The sequence below is a fragment of the Hyperoodon ampullatus genome (assembly GCF_949752795.1).
Source record: "Hyperoodon ampullatus genome assembly, chromosome: 8".
NCBI classification, from domain to species: domain Eukaryota; kingdom Metazoa; phylum Chordata; class Mammalia; order Artiodactyla; family Ziphiidae; genus Hyperoodon; species Hyperoodon ampullatus.
The window spans coordinates 68,721,384-68,744,228 of record NC_136921.1 but is presented as its reverse complement, the minus strand read 5'-3'; the positions used below and the strand labels follow the sequence as shown (position 1 = coordinate 68,744,228).

The 22,845-nt window shown below is 37.9% G+C and overlaps 1 protein-coding gene across 1 annotated transcript in view; it reads left to right on the top strand.

Moving 5' to 3' along the window:
* NEB (nebulin) overlaps positions 1-22,845 on the top strand; it is a gene marked incomplete at both ends in the record, with an annotated part of 225,065 nt that overhangs the window by 65,823 nt on the left and 136,397 nt on the right. The window contains 18 exons of the mRNA XM_079710699.1: positions 453-659; positions 3,757-3,861; positions 5,286-5,393; positions 6,854-7,165; positions 7,293-7,499; positions 7,891-7,995; positions 8,993-9,100; positions 12,404-12,715; positions 12,916-13,119; positions 15,311-15,415; positions 17,502-17,609; positions 17,949-18,260; positions 19,226-19,429; positions 19,704-19,808; positions 19,896-20,003; positions 21,063-21,374; positions 21,664-21,867; positions 22,356-22,460. Coding sequence (XP_079566825.1) covers positions 453-659; positions 3,757-3,861; positions 5,286-5,393; positions 6,854-7,165; positions 7,293-7,499; positions 7,891-7,995; positions 8,993-9,100; positions 12,404-12,715; positions 12,916-13,119; positions 15,311-15,415; positions 17,502-17,609; positions 17,949-18,260; positions 19,226-19,429; positions 19,704-19,808; positions 19,896-20,003; positions 21,063-21,374; positions 21,664-21,867; positions 22,356-22,460 — 3,231 coding nt within the window. The remainder of the gene's footprint in view (positions 1-452; positions 660-3,756; positions 3,862-5,285; positions 5,394-6,853; positions 7,166-7,292; positions 7,500-7,890; positions 7,996-8,992; positions 9,101-12,403; positions 12,716-12,915; positions 13,120-15,310; positions 15,416-17,501; positions 17,610-17,948; positions 18,261-19,225; positions 19,430-19,703; positions 19,809-19,895; positions 20,004-21,062; positions 21,375-21,663; positions 21,868-22,355; positions 22,461-22,845) is intronic.

The window sequence follows — 22,845 nt, the reverse complement described above, 5'->3', positions numbered from 1 at the left end:
TTTGCACAAAGTATCAGTGAGGTTTCTGGCATACCCGAAGGAGTTGTAACCATGGTGGCTGCTCAAAGGCTTATAGCAAAAGAGAGAAATGGAGTCCTCTAAGTCTCCTATTAACCAAGGGGACTTGGGGATTTTTGTAAGAAAGTTAGTCCAGCATGGTCACCTTTCTTGAGATAGTAGTCACATGGTAGATTGATCTATTTGGTATTTCTTAGCACTTTTTCTTTATGAAGACATTGAGAGAAGCAAATAAATCACAAAGATATTGCTGCTTGTTTTAAATTCCTCATGTAAGGAAATGTAAAAAAAATAAAATTTAGGGTTAAAAGTAATTAAAGTTGAATATACTATTGGTTGAAAACTGAAGTGGAACTTATGGAATATTAAATACTCGCTCATGGTTCTTGGAAGATTTTGTTTCTTCTCATCCTCGAACTTTTCCTCTTTTGCAGAATCAGTACAAAGCTGACTATGCTGACTTCGTGAAGGGCATTGGATGGCTCCCTCTGGGCTCCGTAGAGGCTGAGAAAAACAAGAAAGCCATGGAGATTATCAGTGAAAAGAAGTACCGCCAACACCCAGACACTTTGAAGTATTCCACCTTGATGGACTCAGTGAACATGGTTTTGGCCAAGAATAATGCAAAAATTATGAACGAAGTAAGTCTTTCAATAATGTAGTGTTTCATAAGCATCAGGAATAAGCCAGGCATATCCTACATTTAATCTACAGGTTTTGATAACAGTTTTACAGCATCATAATTAATGTTTCCTCTACCTTGAAAAAGGGTCTTGTAGTTAAAAAAACAAACAAAAAAGATAGAAATTAGTCCTAATAAGTGCCCTCTCCAAATGCTCAATGAACCACCCTACCTAATAGATATAACAAATTAAGTATGGACTCTTTTCTTTCAATGCAGATCTTGAAAATGAGTCCCATTTGTCTAAGGCGAAGTTAGTAGAAGCTCATTATGCTGAATCAGTAGACTGTAGGGCTGACAACAGCTGGGTGTTGCAGCCCACCCCTGCTTCCTTGCTCTTTTGATGGAATAAAAGAAAACTCCTAGACTACATGGCTGTAGCAGCATTCTGAGCCAGGACCTTCTCTGAGCAATGCTGAGAGCGATAGCTCTCCACCAGTAGTTCCCTGGATCATTAATGACTCCAGCCTTTAGAAAAGCCTTACTGTAGTTTGACATAATTAGCCATAATTTGATTTCAGGACCAACAAGTACATCACCCTTGGACATCTGTTTTTAAGTTGCAAATAATAAAATAATTGCAACAGCAATTGGTTATATTTTGTGCATCATAATTAGAAATGCCATTGATTAACCAAAAAGGGGAAAAATAATTTGGACCTGAACATGAAACGGTTGCAGAAAATGATGTAGAAAGATAGAGCTGTATTACGCTAAGTCTCTGAGTAAATCCTCTGGAATCTTCTGAGAAAGAATTTTGTCAAGAAGACCAACCTCTTTGAAAGGGACTTGTTGACACAAGGCAAAAGCCTCAGTGCCCCTTTTAAGACTTAGAATTTAAACTACCACAAACATACATTAACTTTTTAAATATTAAATTAAGCCTTTCATTTTTTCAGTGTTAAGGATTACCATTTTAAAATAATCATGCCAAGATGAGAATCACAGAAATAGCAAATGCTAACATTGAGAGATATCTTGGTGGTCATCAGGTTGAACCCCTTCCTTGAAGAGTTGAGGAAAGGGTGGCCCAGAGAGGCAAGGCACCTCCCTTAAAGACACACAGCAGGTCAATGACATGGTCTGGACTAGAACCAGTACTCTAATGACTAACTATTGCTCTTTCCATTAGAATTGTGCTTCCAATACTATAATCACTAGCCACATGTGATGACAAATCTCACTTAATTAAAATTAATATTAATAATTTGTTCTTCATTCACATTAGCTACATTTCAAGTGACTGATAGCCCCGTGTGGCTAGGGACTGTCGTGTTGATGACACAGATGACACAGAACATTTTCAACATTGCATAGTTCTGTTGGATCGTGCTGGTCTTGATCAGAAGTCAGAAAATTAGTTTTTGTAAATAAAATTTTATAGTAACACAGCCACAGCTATTCATCTGCATATCATCTGTGGCCGCTTTTGCACTGCAACAGCAGAGCTGAGTAGCTCATAACAGAGATTCTGTGGCCCACAAAGCCTAACATTATTTACTATCTGGCTCTTTACGTTTACTGACCCCTGATCTAGAAAAAGACTGTAGCAGAAGTTTTGGGTTTGTTTTTTAATCAAACCTGGCTAAAACAAAGAGATAGCATTTTTCATCTATAAGATTTGCAAAGATTTAAAAAGTTGTGTGATATACAGTATTGGAAAGGGAGTTAATGTAAACTTCTAATCAACAGTTTTTGTTAATATTTGTTAAAATTAAAACTTCAGTTGCCCAATACCCTTCAGAAATCCTCATGTATGTGCAAAGATGTACGCACATACATACACACGGTAATATTTTTTGCATGTTAGGGTCCCCAAAAAGAGATGCTGAGATGGAATTTGGGGTACAGGGCATTTTTCAGGGATCAGTACCAGTGAGGGGACTTGAGGATATGGGGAGGGGGAAAGGTAAGCTGGGACGAAGTGAGAGAGTGGCATGGACATATATACACTACCAAACGTAAAACAGATAGCTAGTGGGAAGCAGCCACATAGCACAGGGAGATCAGCTTGGTGCTTTGTGACCACCTAGAGGGGTGGGATAGGGAGGGTGGGGGGGAGGGAGATGCAAGAGGGAAGAGATATGGGGATATATGTATATGTATAACTGATTCACTTTGTTATAAAGCAGAAACTAACACACCATTGTAAAGCAATTATACTCCAATAAAGAGGTAAACAAAAAGGGGGGGGGCAAGAGGGGTCCGACTGTGATGCCAGCCCTACAAAGCCTATGCCAGTGCCCCAGAGGGCTCTCGAGTATATACGGCCTGCCGGAAGTGTCCTGAACTGGGTGGAACGGCCAGGCCTTTGTACCACCACTCTGATGAGTAACTGGATGGCCACCAGGGAAGAGTGTGCTCTTGAGTGAGGCAACAAAACCTTGAAGCAAGTGCCAGTTTGGAGGCTGTCTGCCAATAGTTGGTGCAACCAGTCCTTCCTTGAGTGAGTATCTGGGTTGTACATCTCCAGGCCCACCACAAAGATCATGGCATCATTGCTTATAGTAGAAAAAACTAGAAACAACAAATTAACTGTCTATCAATGGAGAACTGGTTAAATCAATTGGGTTACACCTCTTCATGGAATACTGCACAGCTCTTTAAATGAATGAAGTAAATTATTAAGAGGGCTGAAAGATGTCTAACCTATAATATTAAGTAAAAAAGCAAGATGTAAAACATGTTTTATATAACCTCATTTATATTTAAAAAAAAGGACTATATGTGGACTTTAATATGCATAGAAAATTTTAGGATGGAGATGCTATATCCAGGCTGTAAAATAGGAAGGCAGGACATTTTACTTTCCATCTTACATCCTCTCCACTGTCTTGTTTGAATGAGCACCTTTTTCCTTTAAATTTTTAAAAAATAAGAGCCAGCTAATAAAAATACATAAAATATTGATATTTGTGTACAATAATATATATGTACTAAGTGACTTCCTTTAAAACTTTTAAATACTAACTTCCACTGGTTTTTTCTTCTCTTTTCTTTCTTTCTTTTTTCCTTCCTTCCTTCCTTCCATTTTTCTTTTCTTTTTTTCTTTCCAGCACCTCTACAAACAAGCATGGGAGGCTGACAAGACCAAAGTCCACATCATGTCTGATATCCCCCAGATTACTCTGGCAAAGGCGCATGCAATTAATATGAGTGATGTGAGTATAATTCCTCCAGTTGTCATCTTTCTTTCCTACCTATTTGAACCAATAAAAACAAATTAACTAATTAATGGCTCGATTTTGAGAATGACTGTTTTGACAATGAGTGGGAACCCACAAATGAGAATCTTTCTCTTTCTAATCTTGCTTTGCTAAGAGTAGGAGTAGGCCTGCTGATGGAACAGCAGTTAGGAATTCGAAGGGCAGTTGGATTTTGTTCTAGGAGTAGGTACTTCTTATCAAACTAAGAGAAGTAAAGAGAATGGTTTAGAGCCCAGGATAAGAGATAAAGAAAGAGTGAATCCCAGGACTTTCTTAAAGAGTCCCTCTGCCAAGCTTTTGAAATGATTCTAAAGAGGCAGTCTTGGGAAAAGTTAAATGGAAAGGGAAGAATAACATTTTGAAGAATTTAGGTCAAGCCCCGTAAGGAATGTGCAACACTTACTGTTAGAAACTGCATAGGTGTTTTATTTCACTTCCTTTCTCATCCTAACCAGTTGCCAGGAAACCTCAAATCCTACCAGTGTTTTTTAATAAAGATTTATTTATTATTTATTTATTTATAATAAATGCTGCATCGTGTCTTAGTTGCAGCACGCGGGATCTTCATTGAGGCGTGCAGGATCTTCGTTGCAACACACGGGCTTCTCTCTGGTTGTGGCATGCAGTTTTCTCTTCTCTAGTTGTGGCATGCAGGCTCCAGGGCAGGTGGGCTCTGTAGCTGTGGCACATGGGTTCCAGAGCACGTGGGCTCTGTATTTTTGCCGCTCGCAGGCTCTCTAGTTGAGGTGCACGGGCTCAGTAGTTGTGGCATGCGGGCTTAGTTGCCCGGCGGCATGTGGGATCTTAGTTCCCTGACCAGGGATCGAACCTGGGTCCCCTGCATTGGAAGGGGGTCCCCTGGATTCTTTACCACTGGACCATCAGGGAAGTCCCCCTACCAGTTTTTTTCTTTTGTTTGTTTGAATTACACAGGGATTTGGAATTGTTGACTTCTTTTTGGATTGTAGTATCCACACAATAATATACCATAAAAGTGTCAATTGCAAAACAGTGAAGTCTTTTGATGTAAAAACATGGCTATTTTGTATTCTACTCTTGACTCTTATTTGACAAAATGCATCAGTAAGAATCTACTGGGCTTTCACATTTTTAAAAAGCATATTTACAACCTAATAGAGACCAGTAAGTAGCTCTTACTTTTTCTGGTGGTTTTTTGAAGATGTTTTAATTTGTAATAGATTTTGTTTTCAAACACAGTTATGTTATTTGTGAGAGCATTTAGCCCTTGAACCACAAATGAAGCATTCTGCTGAAAGATTAAAAAAAAAAAAAGATGCTGCAGTGCCATTTTACTCTTTTAAAATAAACCCAGACTTTCCTATTTAGAAGAAAACTATTTCCTTTGCCTCTCTTTCCAGAAACTCTACAAACTTTCTTTGGAAGAGTCTAAAAAGAAAGGGTATGATCTCAGAACTGATGCCATTCCTATCAAAGCTGCCAAAGCCTCAAGAGATATTGCAAGCGATGTAAGTCTGAAGGAAAGCGGTCACCTGACTGGGAGTTTCTAATCTACCAAAATAATAAGGGCTGAGTTTTAGAAACACTGAGTGAATAAAATATGAGAAAGAAAGCATGCCTGCTAACAATAGTCCCATTCTGTTCTGTAAATGCTTCTTAGCCTTGCTCTTGTGTTTTCTCTGGTATTCTGAAAAAACAGAATGCCAGCCACATTATGACCACCTTTGTACTCCATCACTAAGGCTATGGCCGGTAGAAATCCAAAGCCCTTCTCTAAGTTTTCTTAAGACTTGTGTTGTTCTTGCCTCCTGCCTCTTAGGCTCTGTCTTCCCAACAGGATGTCCCAGGAAGTGGTGTGCTGGGGGTCCTGATCTTTTGTGCTCACGATAGCTGATTATTAAATAATCATGAATTTTGCAAACCAGTTGTTAAACTATTGGTAGCTTGGTATCAACCGTAATGGGAGTACTTACACCACAGAAATTGGCAAACACTACAAATTAGGGCTTTTTTCCCCCAGAGAGCTGGTGTGCCAACACACCATTGCCATAACACATCACCTTTATGAAACTCAATTCTTTCATTTGGTTGTTTCCACAAGAAATCCACTCACAGTGAACATTTAATGATTTGGGGGTAATGAGAGGAGAACATTCAGAGCACTCGTTCCTTAGCCATCCCCCAGGTCTACTTTCTCTTTCCTCTTCCATCTCTGCTCTTCATTTTTCCTACCTACCCATCCCTATCCCACTCCTACATTGTCCTGAGGACTCCAAACTTCTCCCTCTATTGTGCTGGAGTCATTTGGCTCTCCCAGCTCCTAACCCCTAAGTTGTACACCCGAACCCACAAGAGATAGGCAGAATAAGGAGTTTTCCATGCATCAGGATCTCCCCCTGAAAGAGGGAACTTGGTGATAAATAGTAAAATTTCTTCCCCATTATACCAGAGTAGAGAGTCTTAAAAGAAAAAAAGCTCCACAAATATAAAGCTACCCTAAAATTATACTGTGTATCTCATAATTAAGCCTCTTCTCATCAGTGAAAGACTGGCTGGATGATTTTTCAGGGCAACATTAAACTGCTTAGAACATTCTGCTTTTTTTTCTCTCATTTGCTGTACACTTATTACCTACTAAATGTCTTTAACAACAGTGTATGTGTGAAAATCTGGGTGGTGTATCATCACAAGATCCATGTTCTAAGCTTTAATGACTTTAGGAAGTCACTCACCCCTCTGGCCTCAGCTTACTGTTCTCTAAAATGGGGGCAGTAATAATAACTTTGCTGTCTACCTCACAAGGTATAGTTGTGATGATCAACTTACACAAATAAATGTGAAAAAAGTGTTTTGTGAACTGTAGAATTCTATAAAAGTATCCCTTTTTATGAAATACAGAATATTAACACTAGAATGATTTCTGGTCAAGGGAATAGCTCTGAATAAATATTCAAAATTTTCTTCACAGTATAAATACAAACACAATTATGAAAAGGAGAGGGGGAAGATGGTTGGTTTCCGCAGTCTTGAGGATGATCCCAAATTAGTCCACTCCATACAAGTGGCCAAGATGCAATCTGATCGGGAGTACAAGAAAAACTATGAGAAAACCAAGACCAGCTACCACACCCCGGCTGACATGCTCAGTGTCACGGCCGCCAAGGATGCCCAAGCCAACATCACCAACACCAACTACAAGCACCTGATTCACAAGTACATCCTCCTTCCAGACTCCATGAACATCCAGCTGTCCAAGAATATGAATCATATACAGAGTGATGTAAGGCTGTCTTCTTTCTGAGTGATGGTTGCATTCTTAGCATGAGAAGGGAGATTACAGGCTCCTGTGCCACAGTTTTGTATCTAAATTGATAAGGTAAAGTAGAATGTGCTTCTTCTCCTTATAGAATGAATATAAGCAGGACTACAATGAATGGTACAAAGGGCTTGGCTGGAGTCCAGCTGGTTCCCTAGAAGTGGAGAAGGCCAAGAAAGCAACTGAAAATGCCAGTGATCAGAAATACCGCCAGCACCCTAGCAACTTCCAGTTTAAGAAGCTGAATGACTCCATGGACATGGTTCTTGCCAAGCGGAATGCGCATACCATGAACAAGGTAGACAGAACAGCTATCCTTCCTTGTAGCTCCCAGCCAGACAGGGCTAGCAGTCTCTGGTTCTTGTTTGGGAAATTTAATTTGGGCCCACCACTTCTATGCAGTGGCAAACAGTACCAGAGCACGCCCCTACACCATTTTCTTCTGCTCCCTACCTCTTATTTTTATTTTACTTGCGCTTCTAATTAAGTTAGGAATTATTTGTTCTTTTAAATTATTTTTTTAAGTCTGAGTTTATTTTTGGTGTCTTTTCTGAATCATATACTACTTTAGTTACTAAATTAACTTAAGCTAATTCAAATTGAGTGCATTCAAATATTGTTATATTTTTTCTTTCTTGTTTGTCCTAAAAAGTTATTAAATTTTAAATGTATGCTTTTTAACTTTCTAGTACCTATACACCGTTGATTGGAACAAAGATAAAACCAAGGTTCATGTGATGCCAGATACACCAGATATTTTACAAGCCAAGCAAAATCAAACACACTACAGTCAGGTAAAGCTACATAAAAATTTTGCTTGAAACTAATTGAACGTTTTAAATGATGGCATGGTATATAATTGATGTAAATGCTGAAGCAGTGGAAATGAATGACTCAAACTGGTTAGCGTAGGGATGTTGCAGTTTATGGTGGTTTAAAGCAAGCACTTTGGCTGTGATTATATATCCCATGGAGTAGGCATTGTGCCTGTTTTGTTTATTTCAGTACTCATTGTGCATGGCACAGTATAGAAAATTGATAAATAGCTGTTGGAAGAAAAAATTGCACCAAACAGAACTAGTATGAGCTTTGGCTTTGCCATTTATGAATTGTGTAATATTGGGTCTAAACCTTAATTTCCTCATCCCTAAAACTGGGACCATAAAAGTGCCTATGACATTGAATTGCTATGAGGACCAAGTGGGAAATTCCATGAAGGGCTCTCATCACAGTGCCTGGCACATAGTAAGCACTGGATGGCCTTCAGCTATTTTTATTATTGTCCAGTTTTAACATGTGCATCCATTCAATAAATTTGATTCAGAAAGATTAACTTATTTATTGCACTTTACAAAAGACATTTCATTATCTATTACTTTTATCATTTAGATAATTAAAATATGTTACCTGACGCTTTTTTAAAAAATCAATTTAACATCTATAATCAAAATAGTGAGCCTCAACTGTACTTAACTGCAAAGGGAATCTACCTAGTATACTTGATATGACCATATGGTGTCTGAACAGAAAAGGACATGATCAACTGCACTACCAAGGGGGTGGGGAGTGAGTCTCAGAGGCAAAAAAAAAAAAAAAAAAAAAAGAAGCCAGATCATGTGATGCTAAGTCATTGCTCTATTAAACAGCTTGCTTTGTTTTTATCCATATCTTTAGAGATAAGATAGATGATGTTAAAATCTGATGTCTACTCTTTAGGTACACTTTTGTTCAATAATCTGTTTGGGTTTTAATATACATCGAATAATGCTAAATAATTTCTTTAATTTTCAGAAACTCTATAAACTTGGATGGGAAGAAGCTTTGAAGAAAGGCTATGATCTCCCAGTTGATGCAATTTCTGTACAATTGGCCAAAGCTTCAAGAGACATTGCTAGTGATGTAAGTATTGTTTGACTTCTATGAGGATATACTGTTATCTGAATCCAGTACCTTAATGCTGGTAATGATTTTCACAGATAGGCCCTACCTTTCAAAATGTAATGCCGTCCCCTTCACCTTCTCCTACCCTCTTCACTTACCCCAAATTCACTCTTGTTTCTCACTGATCGAATATCAAAAAAGGGGCTGCCTGGACAGAGACTGAGCCAGAGGACCTACAAGATGCATTACACTAAGACATGATGTTTCTAGACATTACAAAAGAACCAGAGATTTCCGTTTTCCCCTGCTTGCCTGCAAATAATTTTCCTGGCTTCTATTTGTTGATTTTAGACAAATTCAAAGAGCCAGATAATAAATAACCTCAACAACCTAATGTTAATAGATTTTTCTTTGCACATATTTAAAATTAGCTTCCAATTCTTTCTATTTAGTCCATCCTTGCATTTACATAATTATAATAAAGTGGCTCAGGGTATAGAAAATACAGAAAGTGGCAGGAATTTAGGTTTAAGATCCAGAGGACTTAACTTTCCCCTGGATATCTTGTCGAAAGTTCATAAAACAAGGATATTCGCTCTCCAAGGCAACTTCTGTTTTTTTTTTTGGCCGCACACAGTTTGTGGGATCTTAGTTCCCTGACCAGGCATTAAACCCCAGGCTATGGCAGTGACAGCGCTGAGTCCTAACCACTGGACAGCCAGGGAATTCCCAAGGCAACTTCTATTTATGATTGGAAAGGGTAGTAAATTTGATAAATAAACTGGATATAGTTCCTATTGATCAATTAAAGTTTTATAAGTATTCAACTTAGATATTCTGCAAACACTAAAACATATAATTTTGTTAACCCCAAAAATTAAGCACCAAAAACTCAGAGAACTTTGGTTATAGAGAATAAATTACCAGAATTTCATAGGGAAGCACAACCTCTTAATCAAAATCTTTGAAACAAAGCAAAACAAGGATTTGGTTTGGAGAGAAAGCATGTCTAAAGGCAGAATCTGACATAAAGAAGATGTGGTACATATATGCAATGGAATATTAGTCATAAAAAAGAATGAAATAATGCCATTTGCAGCAAAGACCTAGAGATTGTCATACTGAGTGAAGTTAAGTCAAACAGAGAAGGAGAAATATCGTATGATATCACTTATATGCGGAATCTAAAAAATGATACAAATGAACGTATTTACAAAACAGAAACGGACTCACAGACTTAGAGAATGAACTTATGGTTACTGGGGGGAAGGGGGGAAGGAAGGGATAGTTAGGGAGTTTGGGATTGACATGTACAGACTGCTATTTTTAAAATGGATAACCAACAAGGACTTACTGTTTAGCACAGGGAACTCTGCTCAATGTTATGTGGTAGCCTGGATGGGAGGGCAGTCTGGGCAAGAATGGATACATGTTTATGTATGGATGAGTCACTTTGCTGTGCACCTGAAACTACCACAACATTCTTAATGAGGTATACTCCAATATTAAAAAGTTAAAAAAAAATAAAGACAGAATCTGACAATAAATTCTAAGAATATAAGGGAAGTTTCTCTCTAATTCAGTTAATTAGAAGTGTTGAGAATTAATTAGATGACGTGTTATTACCCACCCTCTGGCTTGCAGGTCAATACTTCATTAAAATGAATAGATGTGGTAATGAACCTAAAGCAGTAGTGATGCTTGAACGGTCCCCAGAAAGTAAACTCATTTTCATTTAATGTTAGTGCTCCCCATGAGGTAAAGATAGTTTAGGAAATTAAATTGTGTCAATACTTTCCTAACAACACAATATTTGATAGTACCTAATTTCTTTTCACGTAAATCTGTTAGAAACTTTTGGAATCTTACCCTAAAGTTAAATTACCTATAAATGAATTTCCCACCATTGTAGAGATTGTATCTCCTCTCAGTTTCAAATGGTTCTTGTATCTATACAATCTAAGGAGAGTAGAGCTATTTTTTATGAGTATTCAATTTAATAAGTTAGAATCATAGAATTTAGAGTTAGAAGATAACTTAAAGGTTATTTAATCTAATCTCCCACTCAGCATCCTACCTTCTCTTCATTCCACTGGTCTCTGGATACTTACAAATATAAGAATTTTTGTGTCATTCAGGGCAGGTTGTTTCCTTGCTGGATCATCTCTAATTGACGTTATCTATTTCCTTATTTCGAACATGTTACTGATCAACCCTAGGTCTGTGTTTTAGAACACCACAAAAGTAGCATATTTCCTCTTTCACCTGATACCCCTTCAAACATTTCAAGTTTCTTACTTATTCTCCTTTGGTTTTAGCTTTATAGGTCCTTCAATCCTCTGATCATTCCACTTGTGATTTATTCTATTTTTTTAAACCCCTCTCAAAATAGAGTGCCTCAAAACTCGGTGTTGTTTTCCTGTTTCAGGTCAGGCCAAGCAAATGAGCTTCTGATTTGCCTTTATCTGTACCCCTACAGAATCTCTTACAAAAATCTACTTTTTTAAAAGCAACTTTGTCAGATTGCCCACATTGAGCTTATAATCCACGTAAACTCTTGAGTATTTTTAGTAGACATAACCATGAAGCTGGGTGTCAAGAGAGAGTAGAACCTACTTCTGTGAAGTGTAATGTATGTTCAGCATCTGGTATCAAGTAAATGCTATTATTCCTCTCATTATTATCCCTCTTGTCATTGTCATCCAACAGTAATGCAGTTTTTCCCAATTGAATCTAAATACTAGATTTCACTATTAATTTCTTACATTTATGTAGTTCGTTTGACCTATCTTGGCAATATGTTGAGATCTTGTGGAATTTTGTTTCTAATTCAATGTGTTTAGCTGTTTTTATGTGCATGAAGATATGGATCCCAAACAGGCCAAGTTTATGTGACATAATTATATGGCAAACCACTCAAAAACCCTGCTGCTTAATAAATTAATCTACACTATTAGGCCTGTTCATCAAGTCCTGAATCTCCCCAATTTTTTTTTTTTTTGCCATTCAGCCATACTTTTCCATCATTCCCATAAAGATATCACAAGAGCTTTATCAAATGCTACCATAGAGTCAGCATACACAATGTCTAGCACATCCCAATATATATTTCTACCTCTAGTTGAATTTAATTTCTCATCATAACCTGTCCTGATACTCAGCTACATTATGTTTTTTTGGAAGCTTCCACTTAAGTTTTTACATTTCTTGTTAAGTTAAATGAAATTCTCAGTTTTGGAAAACAAACATGCAAACAAAGCAAACTGAGTTTAACTTGCCCTGTGTTTATGTTAATAAGAGAACTGTTTCCTCTGATTTCAGTTTAAATATAAACAAGGCTACCGCAAGCAAGTCGGCCACCATATTGGATTCCGGAGTCTGCAAGATGATCCAAAGCTTGTGTTGTCCATGAATGTAGCCAAAATGCAGAGTGAAAGGGAATACAAGAAGGACTTTGAGAAGTGGAAAACCAAGTTCAGCAGCCCAGTGGACATGCTTGGAGTGGTGCTGGCCAAAAAATGCCAGGCCTTGGTCAGTGACATAGACTACAAGAACTACCTGCACCAGTGGACATGTCTGCCTGACCAGAATGACGTTGTTCAAGCTAAAAAGGTTTATGAACTACAGAGTGAGGTCAGTTTCTACTAAGTCTCATAGTTTATGTAGTACTTCATATCTCATATGAGTAGCCATTTAATCATAGACAGAGTGAAACTAGATAGATAAGTTATTACTGAATATCTAAAATGCATCTGTTTGTAATGCATAGAATCACTTGAGTCAAGGGTCCAGATGAGGTTGGAATTTTGATGGCTTGCTTTGTATTTTCACAGAATTTGTATAAGTCTGACCTTGAGTGGCTGAGAGGCACAGGATGGAGTCCCCTGGGTTCTTTGGAGGCAGAAAAGAACAAACGGGCTTCAAACATCATCAGTGAGAAGAAATATCGCCAGCCTCCAGACAGAAACAAGTTCACCAGCATTCCTGATGCCATGGACATAGTTCTGGCAAAGGCAAATGCCAAAAATAGGAGTGATGTGAGTAACTCTTCAGAAATAAATAAAAGAAATTATAGTGCCTGATATCTGGTAGGTGCTCGATAGCATTTGCTTAATAAATTAGTAGAACAGCATAGCATCGCATCACACAGCATAATGTTTTTTTATTTGGTTACTTCATTTGAATTATCAGTTACCTTACACTGGATCATGTAAACATGGGTTAGTATAAATTTTGTCACCCAAATCTTGCTTGCTTATTTATTTATTTATCCAAATCATAAAGAAAAAACTATTGAATGTATTTTTTTTCTTTGAAACTTGAGTGCATTAAAGACCCAGATTTTGTTGGGATAGAGTATATGAGAGGGAGATATTCTGAGTACCTTACACAGGCACAGTGGAAATGTCATAAAGAGTATATAGTTATCTATTTATCTGGTGGTTCCCAACCAGGGACAATTTTGTCCCACAGGGGACATTTGGCAGCACGCAGAGACCTTGTCATAACTTGAGGGTGGCAGGCTACTGGCATCTGGTGGATAGAAGTCAGGACAGTTCCCTCACAACAAAGAATCATCCAGTATACAACACCAATAGTGCTGAGGTTGAGAAACTCTGATCTTTCTTAATCAGAAAGGTTAGTCCAGAACCAGGATAAAGGTATATGGAAATTCACAAGCCTTGGTTTGTTGTAGTCCTGAATGTCTTAATTGGCTCCTCTGGGTTACATGGACCATAGTAAGCATGTTCAGGAAGGAGAAAAGTGCCACCCCCTCACACCCCACACCGCACAACTCAAAGGGAAATTGATAAGTCCAAGGAACCAATGAGACTTTAAAATCTTGTTATATTGAAATAATTTCAGGTATACAGAAAAGTTGAAAATAGTACAAATAATTTATATGTATGTTCATCTTTATACATATATATATCTTTTCACCCAGATTCCGCAATTATTAGCATTTTGTCACTTTTGCCTTTTTCTTTCTCCCCCTCCCACCTCTTTCTCTTAGCTCTGTGTGTGTGTGTGTGTGTGTGTGTGTGTGTATGTGTATGTGTATAAGTTGCTTCCTGATGCCACTCTATCCCTAAATGTGAATTTCCTGAAAATAAGAACATTCTCTTAGATAACCACAGTGCAATGATCAAAATCAGGAAAGTAGTGTTGAAATAACACTAGTCTACAGAATTTACTAAATTTTACCACAAGTGTCCTTTATAGAAAGTAAAAAATCTTTTCTGATCCAGGATCCAATCCAAGACCACACGTTGAATTTACTTGTCATGTCTTTAGTCTCCTTTAATCTGAACTGGTTCCTCACTTCTTTGTCTTCCAAGTCCTTGACATTTGTGAAGAGCACAGGCCAGTTGTTTTGTAGAACCTCCCTAAATGTGGGTTTCTCTAGTGTTTCCTCATGATTAGATTCAGGTTTTGTATTTTTGGCAGGATAGCACATGTTTCATCCTCCTCCATATAGGCACATAATGTCAATCTGTCCCATTACTGATCATTTTAACTTTGATTACTTGGGTGAAATGGTGTCACCAGCTTTCTCCACTGTCTGGTTACTATTTTGTCCTTTGTAATTGATAAGTATCTTGTGGGAAGATTCTCTGACAATGTAAACACAGTTTTTCATCAGACTTTCACCCCCCAGTTTTAATAAATCAATGAGATTTTTGTTCGGGTCCCTCTGTCTTCTGTTGAAGAAAGACGGATGATAACCCCGGGACATACAAGAGGCTTTGATAAATCTCATACAAAATCCTTTGGGGGAATCCTAATCCTCCCAAATAATTATGAGGTATAATTATATAATAAACCACATAGGAAATGAGACTCCCTAATATATAGACATGCCCTGAATATGTCATCTTTTCAGAAGATAAGGGCTGTCCCCCAGTTAAACACCGAGGGAGACTTTTACAATCCAACAGGTGGAGAACTGCTGCTCCATTTGATGATGTTGGCAAAGGCTTTAAATACTTGGGTTGATTTCTTACAGGCAGGTTAGTTGTAACTTTGAAAAGGTAATCCATAATCTATATTTTTGAAGGCAGTTATGTCTCAGATGAGTCAAAAAATACTATATCTGTTTTCTGCTTATGTTATCTGCTTATGCTATTGTGATGCTTAATTTAGATGAATCAGTAATACTGTTTGAAGTTAACGACGTCACTCACTAATCTTACAGCACCACTGAAAAACACTTATTTCTCATTTTAGAGACATTATAGAGAAGCTTGGGACAAGGACAAGACTCAAGTCCACATCATGCCTGATACACCTGACATTATTCTGGCTAAAGCAAATTTAATCAATATGAGTGATGTAAGTTTCCAAATTCAGCATGTGTTTTCAGAAAGCTCATTTTATTTTTATTTTTTTAAATATTTATTTATTTATTTATTTTTATTTGGTTGCACTGGGTCTTAGTTGCAGCAGGTGGGCTCCTTAGTTGTGGCATGTGAACTCTTAGTTGCGGCATGCATGTGGGATCTAGTTCCCTGACCAGGGATTGAACCCGGGCCCCCTGCATTAGGAGCATGGAGTCCCAACCACTGTGCCACCAGGGAAGTCCCCAGAAAGCTCATTTTAGTTGCGTCTAAGGCAGTGAATTTATTTGGAATTTATTTTGAATACTTCAATCATTTTAATTAACTACAACTGACTTAGAGTCCTCATTTAGTGGTTTTAAGCCTGAACATCCAAATAATTGGCACTCCCTATGTCAGATAGAGTTGGAGGGATGTGCTCTCTGTTCATTATAGTCCATTATTACGCATGTTGTCATAATGTAATGGTTTGTATAGCTCTTCCCTATGTGGATAAGAGCTTCTTGGGAGCAGAGACAATTCATATTTGATCTGCAGTGCTTAGCTAGTATAGTGCCTGATATACATGAAATTCAATAAAATTTAAATGAGTGAGCATAAAAAACTCTTGCACACACAAAAACTCATGCACCAAAAAAAAACTCATTCAGGATAATTTCATTTTTATTTTTATTGTCATCATGGCATAATCTGAAAATAATGGATGTAAAAATTAATATTTTAAAGACAAGTTCTAAATTCTAATACAAACACTTTAGCTTAAATAATGTACTGGAGTAATGACACAAAGGACTAAAATATAAAAACAAGTCCAAGATCAATAGGCACTTTAAACAATCTGGTTTCTAAATGAAGTGCATTAAATTAGATTCTCAATTATTTAATTATGTAACAAATCTGATGAAGCACATTATTTCACTTAAGCTTTTTAAATTCAATATTTAAACTTTCCTCAAAAAATCTTACATTTTAAAATCTTAACATTTTAAAAATTATGAAGGACTTTGTTTCTTACCTAAAAATGTGTATCCTACTTTTGGACAGCCCTATATTGTGAAATAGATTTTGTTTCACAATGTGTTAGCTACGTAGTCCGTTAGGTGTGATTTTCCCCCACTAGAGGTGTTAGATGGGAAAAGGCATTGCTCTTGGGCTTCCCTGGTGGTGCAGTGGTTGGGAATCCACCTGCTAGTGCCGGGGACATGGTTCAAGCCCTGGTCCAGAAGGATCCCACATGCCACGGAGCAACTGAGCCCATGCGCCACAACTACCAAGCCTGCGCTCTAGAGCCCGTGAGCCACAACTACTGAGCCCACATGCCACAATGACTGAAGCCCGCGCACCTAGAGCCCATGCTCCGCGATAAGAGAAGCCACCACAATGAGAAGCCCACACACTGCAATAAAGAGTAACCCCCGCTCGCTGCAACTAGAGAAAGCCCGTGCGCAGCAACAAAGACCCAACGCAGCCAAAAAAAATTAATTAAATAATTTTTTTAAAAAAAGGCATTGCTCTTTTCTAACAAAAACTTCTAATGAAACATTCAAAGTTAATTGGAAAACAGCACCTAAATGATCATTTCATTTCTCTACCAACTTACTTCTGTCTGTCTCATTCTCATAAGTATTTGGGAAGAGCTGACATTTAATTTTATTGATCTAAGTAATTGAAGAGCTTTCAAGTTTAAAACAGGATCATCAGCAATCAATGAGCATAATATCCAATTACATTTGAGTATCCTAGAGCACATATTGTACTATCCTCATGAGCTCTTAAAATATTTAGCACTTTGGGGCTTCCCTGGTGGCGCAGTGGTTGAGAATCCGCCTGCCGATGCAGGGCACACGGGTTCATGCCCCGGTCTGGGAAGATCCCACATGCCACAGAGCGGCTAGTCCCGTGAGCCATGGCCGCTGAGCCTGAGCATCCGGAGCCTGTGCTCCGCAGCAGGAGAGGCCACAACGGTGAGAGGCCCGCGTACCGCAAAAAAAAAAAAAAAAAAAAATTAACACTTTGGATTCATTATGGTGCAGAGTTTATGGAAAATAGCTTTTTTCAAAGTGATTTTTATCTCTTAACAGAAACTCTACCGAATGGGTTATGAGGAGCTGAAGGAAAAAGGTTACGATCTTCCCGTTGATGCCATACCACTCAAAGCAGCAAAAGCATCCCGAGAAATTGCCAGTGAAGTAAGACTTTCTCCCTTGTTTGTATTGATTGGATTGCAATTTTCACTTCAAAGCAGTCTCAATTTAATTTTAAATTGAACAGAGTCCTCCAAGTAACAAAACATAGTGAAATGATCCCAGGGATGCAGTGTGAGATGAGGATAAGTTCAAGGGTGCATTTATCATGTATGGAATTTGTAGGATTTAGCCTTTAATCTTTCCTATCAAAAACACCTTAAATCTGTGGCTCTCTACCCTTGGTGATATTTGGAATATATGTTCTCTGTAATTTGCCACAAAGATAGTAATATAAGTTAATCTTAAAAAGAATAAGATATGATTTCTTTTTTTTTCCTTTAGTACAAGTACAAGGAAGCTTTTCGCAAGCAGCTTGGCCATCACATTGGAGCCCGGGACATCAAAGATGACCCCAAGATGATGTGGTCCATGCATGTGGCCAAGATCCAGAGTGACCGGGAGTATAAGAAGGACTTTGAGAAGTGGAAGACCAAGTTCAGCAGCCCAGTGGACATGCTGGGGGTGGTGCAGGCCAAGAAGTGCCAGGCCTTGGTCAGTGACATAGACTACAAGAACTACCTGCACCAGTGGACCTGCCTGCCTGACCAGACTGATGTCACCCATGCTCGACGAGCCTATGACCTCCAGAGTGATGTGAGTATAAGATTTTCCTTTGGCCAACAGAACACCATGTCTGCTTACCTAAGTATCAAAGTTACCCAAAATGAGGGGAGTTGAGTTTACAGAAGTGAGTTCTACCTCCCTGGACTAATGCCCACTCTCTATCCAGTCACACAGACATCTGAGAACATCATTATTTCCAAAAAGAAAGAACCAGCAAAGCACTGATTGCTTTGATGGAAACCTCTAGATTATTGATCTAGTAGAGTTGGGTCATTCTCTATGTTCTGTTTAAAATGTTTTTCATCTTTGGAGAAATGTCTATTTAGGTCTTCTGCCCATTTTTGGATTGGGTTGTTTGTTTTTTTGTTATTGAGCTGGATGAGCTGCTAATAAATTTTGGACGTTAATCCTTTGTCAGTTGCTTCATTTGCAAATATTTTCTCCCATGTTGAGGGTTGTCTTTTGGTCTTGTTTATGGTTTCCTTTGCTGTGCAAAAGCTTTGAAGTTTCATTAGGTCCCATGTGTTTATTTTTGTTTTTATTTCCATTTCTCTAGGAGGTGGGTCAAAAAAGATCTTGCTGTGTTTTATGTCATAGAGTGTTCTGCCTATGTTTTCCTCTAAGAGTTTGATAGTTTCTGGCCCTACATTTAGGTCTTTAATCCATTTTGAGCTTATTTTTGTGTATGGTGTTAGGGAGTGTTCTAATCTCATACTTTTACTGATTCACTTTGTTATAAAGCAGAAACTAACACACCATTGTAAAGCAATTATACTCCAATAAAGATGTAAAAAATAAATAAATAAAATGTTTTTCAAAATAGGTTTCTAATCTGAATATTTTGTGGATTCACAAGACATAGCAAAATGTTTAAATTTCCCAAGAATCCAAGCATTGAAATATATATATAATATAATGTATTATAATTCAAATTTTTATTTCTTTAAGGCATATCATTATGCTTATGTTTAGTGGTTTATCACTTACAATTTCAGAATTTGTACAAGGCCGACCTTCAGTGGCTCAAAGGCATTGGCTGGTTACCTAGTGGCTCTCTTGAGAATGAGAGGAACAAGAGAGCTACCCAGATTTTGAGTGACCACGTTTACCGTCAGCACCCAGATAAATTCACATTTTCCATCCTTATGGACTCCATCCCAATGGTTTTGGCAAAAAACAACGCTATTACCATGAACCACGTAAGTCCTTTTTTTTACTTGAGCAGGGTATCAATTTTTGTATGTGTGTATGTAAACACTGAAATCTGTCTTGATAAAAGAAAAATCACATTCAATTATTTTGTTTGGTATTGAAGTGGTTTTTAAGTAAGTGTTGTGCTTCTTACTGATATGAGATACCTAGACGTAAAGGTGTCACAAGTACTGACGCACAGAGCAGACTCTATTTACCCTCATTAAGAACCAGATTCATCACGGGCCTATACTACTCACATCCTTTTTTTGTTTCTTTAAGCATCTCTATACAGAAGCTTGGGATAAAGATAAAACCACTGTCCACATTATGCCAGACACCCCTGAAGTTTTACAAGCTAAACAAAACCAAATAAATTTCAGTGAGGTAAGCAATATATTCATGGTGCATGATATATTTTTTCTTGCACTGCACTTTATAGATCAAGCTTACGATGATTTATGTCTATTTCAGAAACACTATAAACTTGGCCTAGAAGAAGCCAAGAAGAAAGGCTATGATATGCGGATAGATGCCATTCCCATCAGGGTGGCCAAGGCCTCCAGAGACATTGCAAGTGAAGTAAGTGCACCTGTAGAGTTCTTTGCTCAGCTTTGGCTCAAAGATTTCTTTCTCTCTCAAAGATATGTAGTAGAGCAAGTAAGCTATGAAGTTAAGGTTCTAGCTAACAGATTTTTGTAAGTAAATAGTTTAAAATAATGGTAATAAAACTCTCAACATAAAAGTTAACTTCTAGGTATGACTGAGTCCACAGCAACATGCATTTCAAAGTACTGTCTATTCCCTGCTGAACAAAAGCACTGGCTACTTGACTATAGCTCACACAGCCTTTTGGCTTTTCCACATTATGTGTACTTATATACAATTGAGCTCATCATAGGATCCCTTCCAAGCCCAGCCCATTCATTCCCTGTAAACCAGTGAACCTACAAGGGCTGAAGAAATGGGACACATTATTCTATTTAAAGTCCAACGATCCATGCGCACCATGTGTTTATCTCTTCATCCTGTGATTGGCTGCAGATATTTACCTATTTCAAAATATGGGTTTACTCACATTTCTAGAAATGTTTGTCCTTCTACTTCTTTTGTCTGTGAAGTCAAAAGCATATTTTCCCTTTATATCCAAAATATGGGAAGTAACTGTCATACTTTAAAAATAAATGTTCAACGATCACAGAATGGTTAAAAGTATTAATATATACCAATATAATGGAATACCTGCTGTCACTAAAATTCATGTTTGTAGGTAATATATAATGACACAGGAAAATGCTTATTTAATAACTGAAATGAGCGGGCACAAACCCATATACAGTATGACTCCTAATTTTATTATTTCTCTCTCTCTCTCACACACACACCCACACGCCCACACCCACAAAAAGCTGTTTTCATCAGCAGTTATCACTGAATGGCAGAATAATGTCTTAATTTTTATTTTCTTTTCTGTATACATATACAAGCTTTATTTTCTAAATGGTTTACAAGATGCAGTCATACATATTATTTATATATTCGGGGGGAAACATGTTTTTAATGAATAGGCAAATCTGAGCCTACTAATCATTTTATACTAAAAGTTATACTAGGTGACTCTCAGTATTTTTCTTCTTCTAGTTCAAATACAAAGAAGATTATCGTAAGCAGCTTGGCCATCACATTGGTGCCCGAGCGATACGTGACGACCCCAAGATGATGTGGTCCATGCATGTGGCCAAGATCCAGAGTGACCGGGAGTACAAGAAGGACTTTGAGAAGTGGAAGACCAAGTTCAGCAGCCCAGTGGACATGCTGGGGGTGGTGCTGGCCAAGAAGTGCCAGACTTTGGTCAGTGACATAGACTACAAGAACTACCTGCACCAGTGGACCTGCCTGCCTGACCAGAGTGATGTCATGCACGCTCGGCACGCCTATGACCTCCAGAGCGACGTGAGTACTGAGGATCATGATGACGTGCAAAGGTGGGAAATCAGTGAATTAACACCCCTTGGATAAGTGGCACCAAACTCACCAGCCCCTGCAAGTGGGGCATGACATTTCTTCTTTTCCTGTGAGTGTTAAATGTCAAACCCTCCAGACCGAAAAGGAATATTGTCTGATACCCTGCCTGTCCACCAAACTACATTTTCAAGAGTGTTCTTACTTTATTTCATATCCTTTTGATGAAAATGTTTTCCCAAACCAGAGATAAATATTTATTGGCTATTTGTATCAACAGAATATGTACAAGTCAGATCTCCAATGGCTGAGAGGCATTGGCTGGGTTCCCATTGGCTCTTTGGATGTGGAAAACTGCAAAAAGGCAACTGAAATTTTGAGTGATAAAATCTATCGCCAGCCTCCAGACAAATTCAGGTTTACCAGTGTGACTGATTCTCTGGAACAAGTGTTGGCCAAGAACAACGCCATCACTATGAACAAGGTGAGGCTTCAGAGTTCAGACAACCAAGGTAGGACTCCTAAAGCTAAACCAAAGGAAAAGAAGCATGATCAGGAGAGGAAAGAAATAGAGCAGTGAGCAACAAAAGATATCTGTCGGTCTATCTATCTATCTATATCTATCCATATCTGTCTACCTAATGTCTATGTCATTTATATTTTAACATTTACTTCAGTAGTTATTTCATGGTTTTGATAAAATGGTACATTTTTATGGAAAATCATCTCTGCATAAAAGATATTCTAAATTTCCTTTTGTTAACATACAATTCAGAGTATCAGAAGGCACTCATACATATCTGTTCTACTATGAACTGGTTACTTTACTTGAAGATACGCGTAAAATACATAATGTGTATAAAATACGTAACCTTTTGTTATTTCTCTTTATAAAGTTCTTGTGGCCTTGAAGTTTCGATTAACAGTACACTGAAGTTTTTTCCTGATGACATTTTATATTTTCCTTGCTAGCGTTTATACACAGAAGCCTGGGACAAAGACAAGACCCAGATCCACATCACACCAGACACACCAGAAATTACGCTGGCAAGAAAGAACCAAATCAACTACAGTGAGGTGGGAGCAGATGCTAATTCTATGACATTTGCGTGGTGTTTCATATTTCAGTTAATCCATTCCATGGTGATGTAATGCTAAATGACAGCTTTGTAAAGAATGTCTTTTCTTGCTCCATGTGAATACCAACTCTTTCATTTCTCGCTTACCTAAACATCAGTCTTCAAGTAACACATATTTATCATTTCGGAAGTGCAAATTATAAGAATGAATGATTTAAGCAGCAACCAGAAGATTAACTAGACCTTCCTCTTTTATTAATTTAAGAAATTAGCAATAGACCAAAATACGTTTTTCTCCTCCTTATGCTACATGGCTGTGCTAAATGTATTTTCCACATATGACTTATTTTTCCTAAATTGTGCTTTAGGGTCAAAATTTAAGA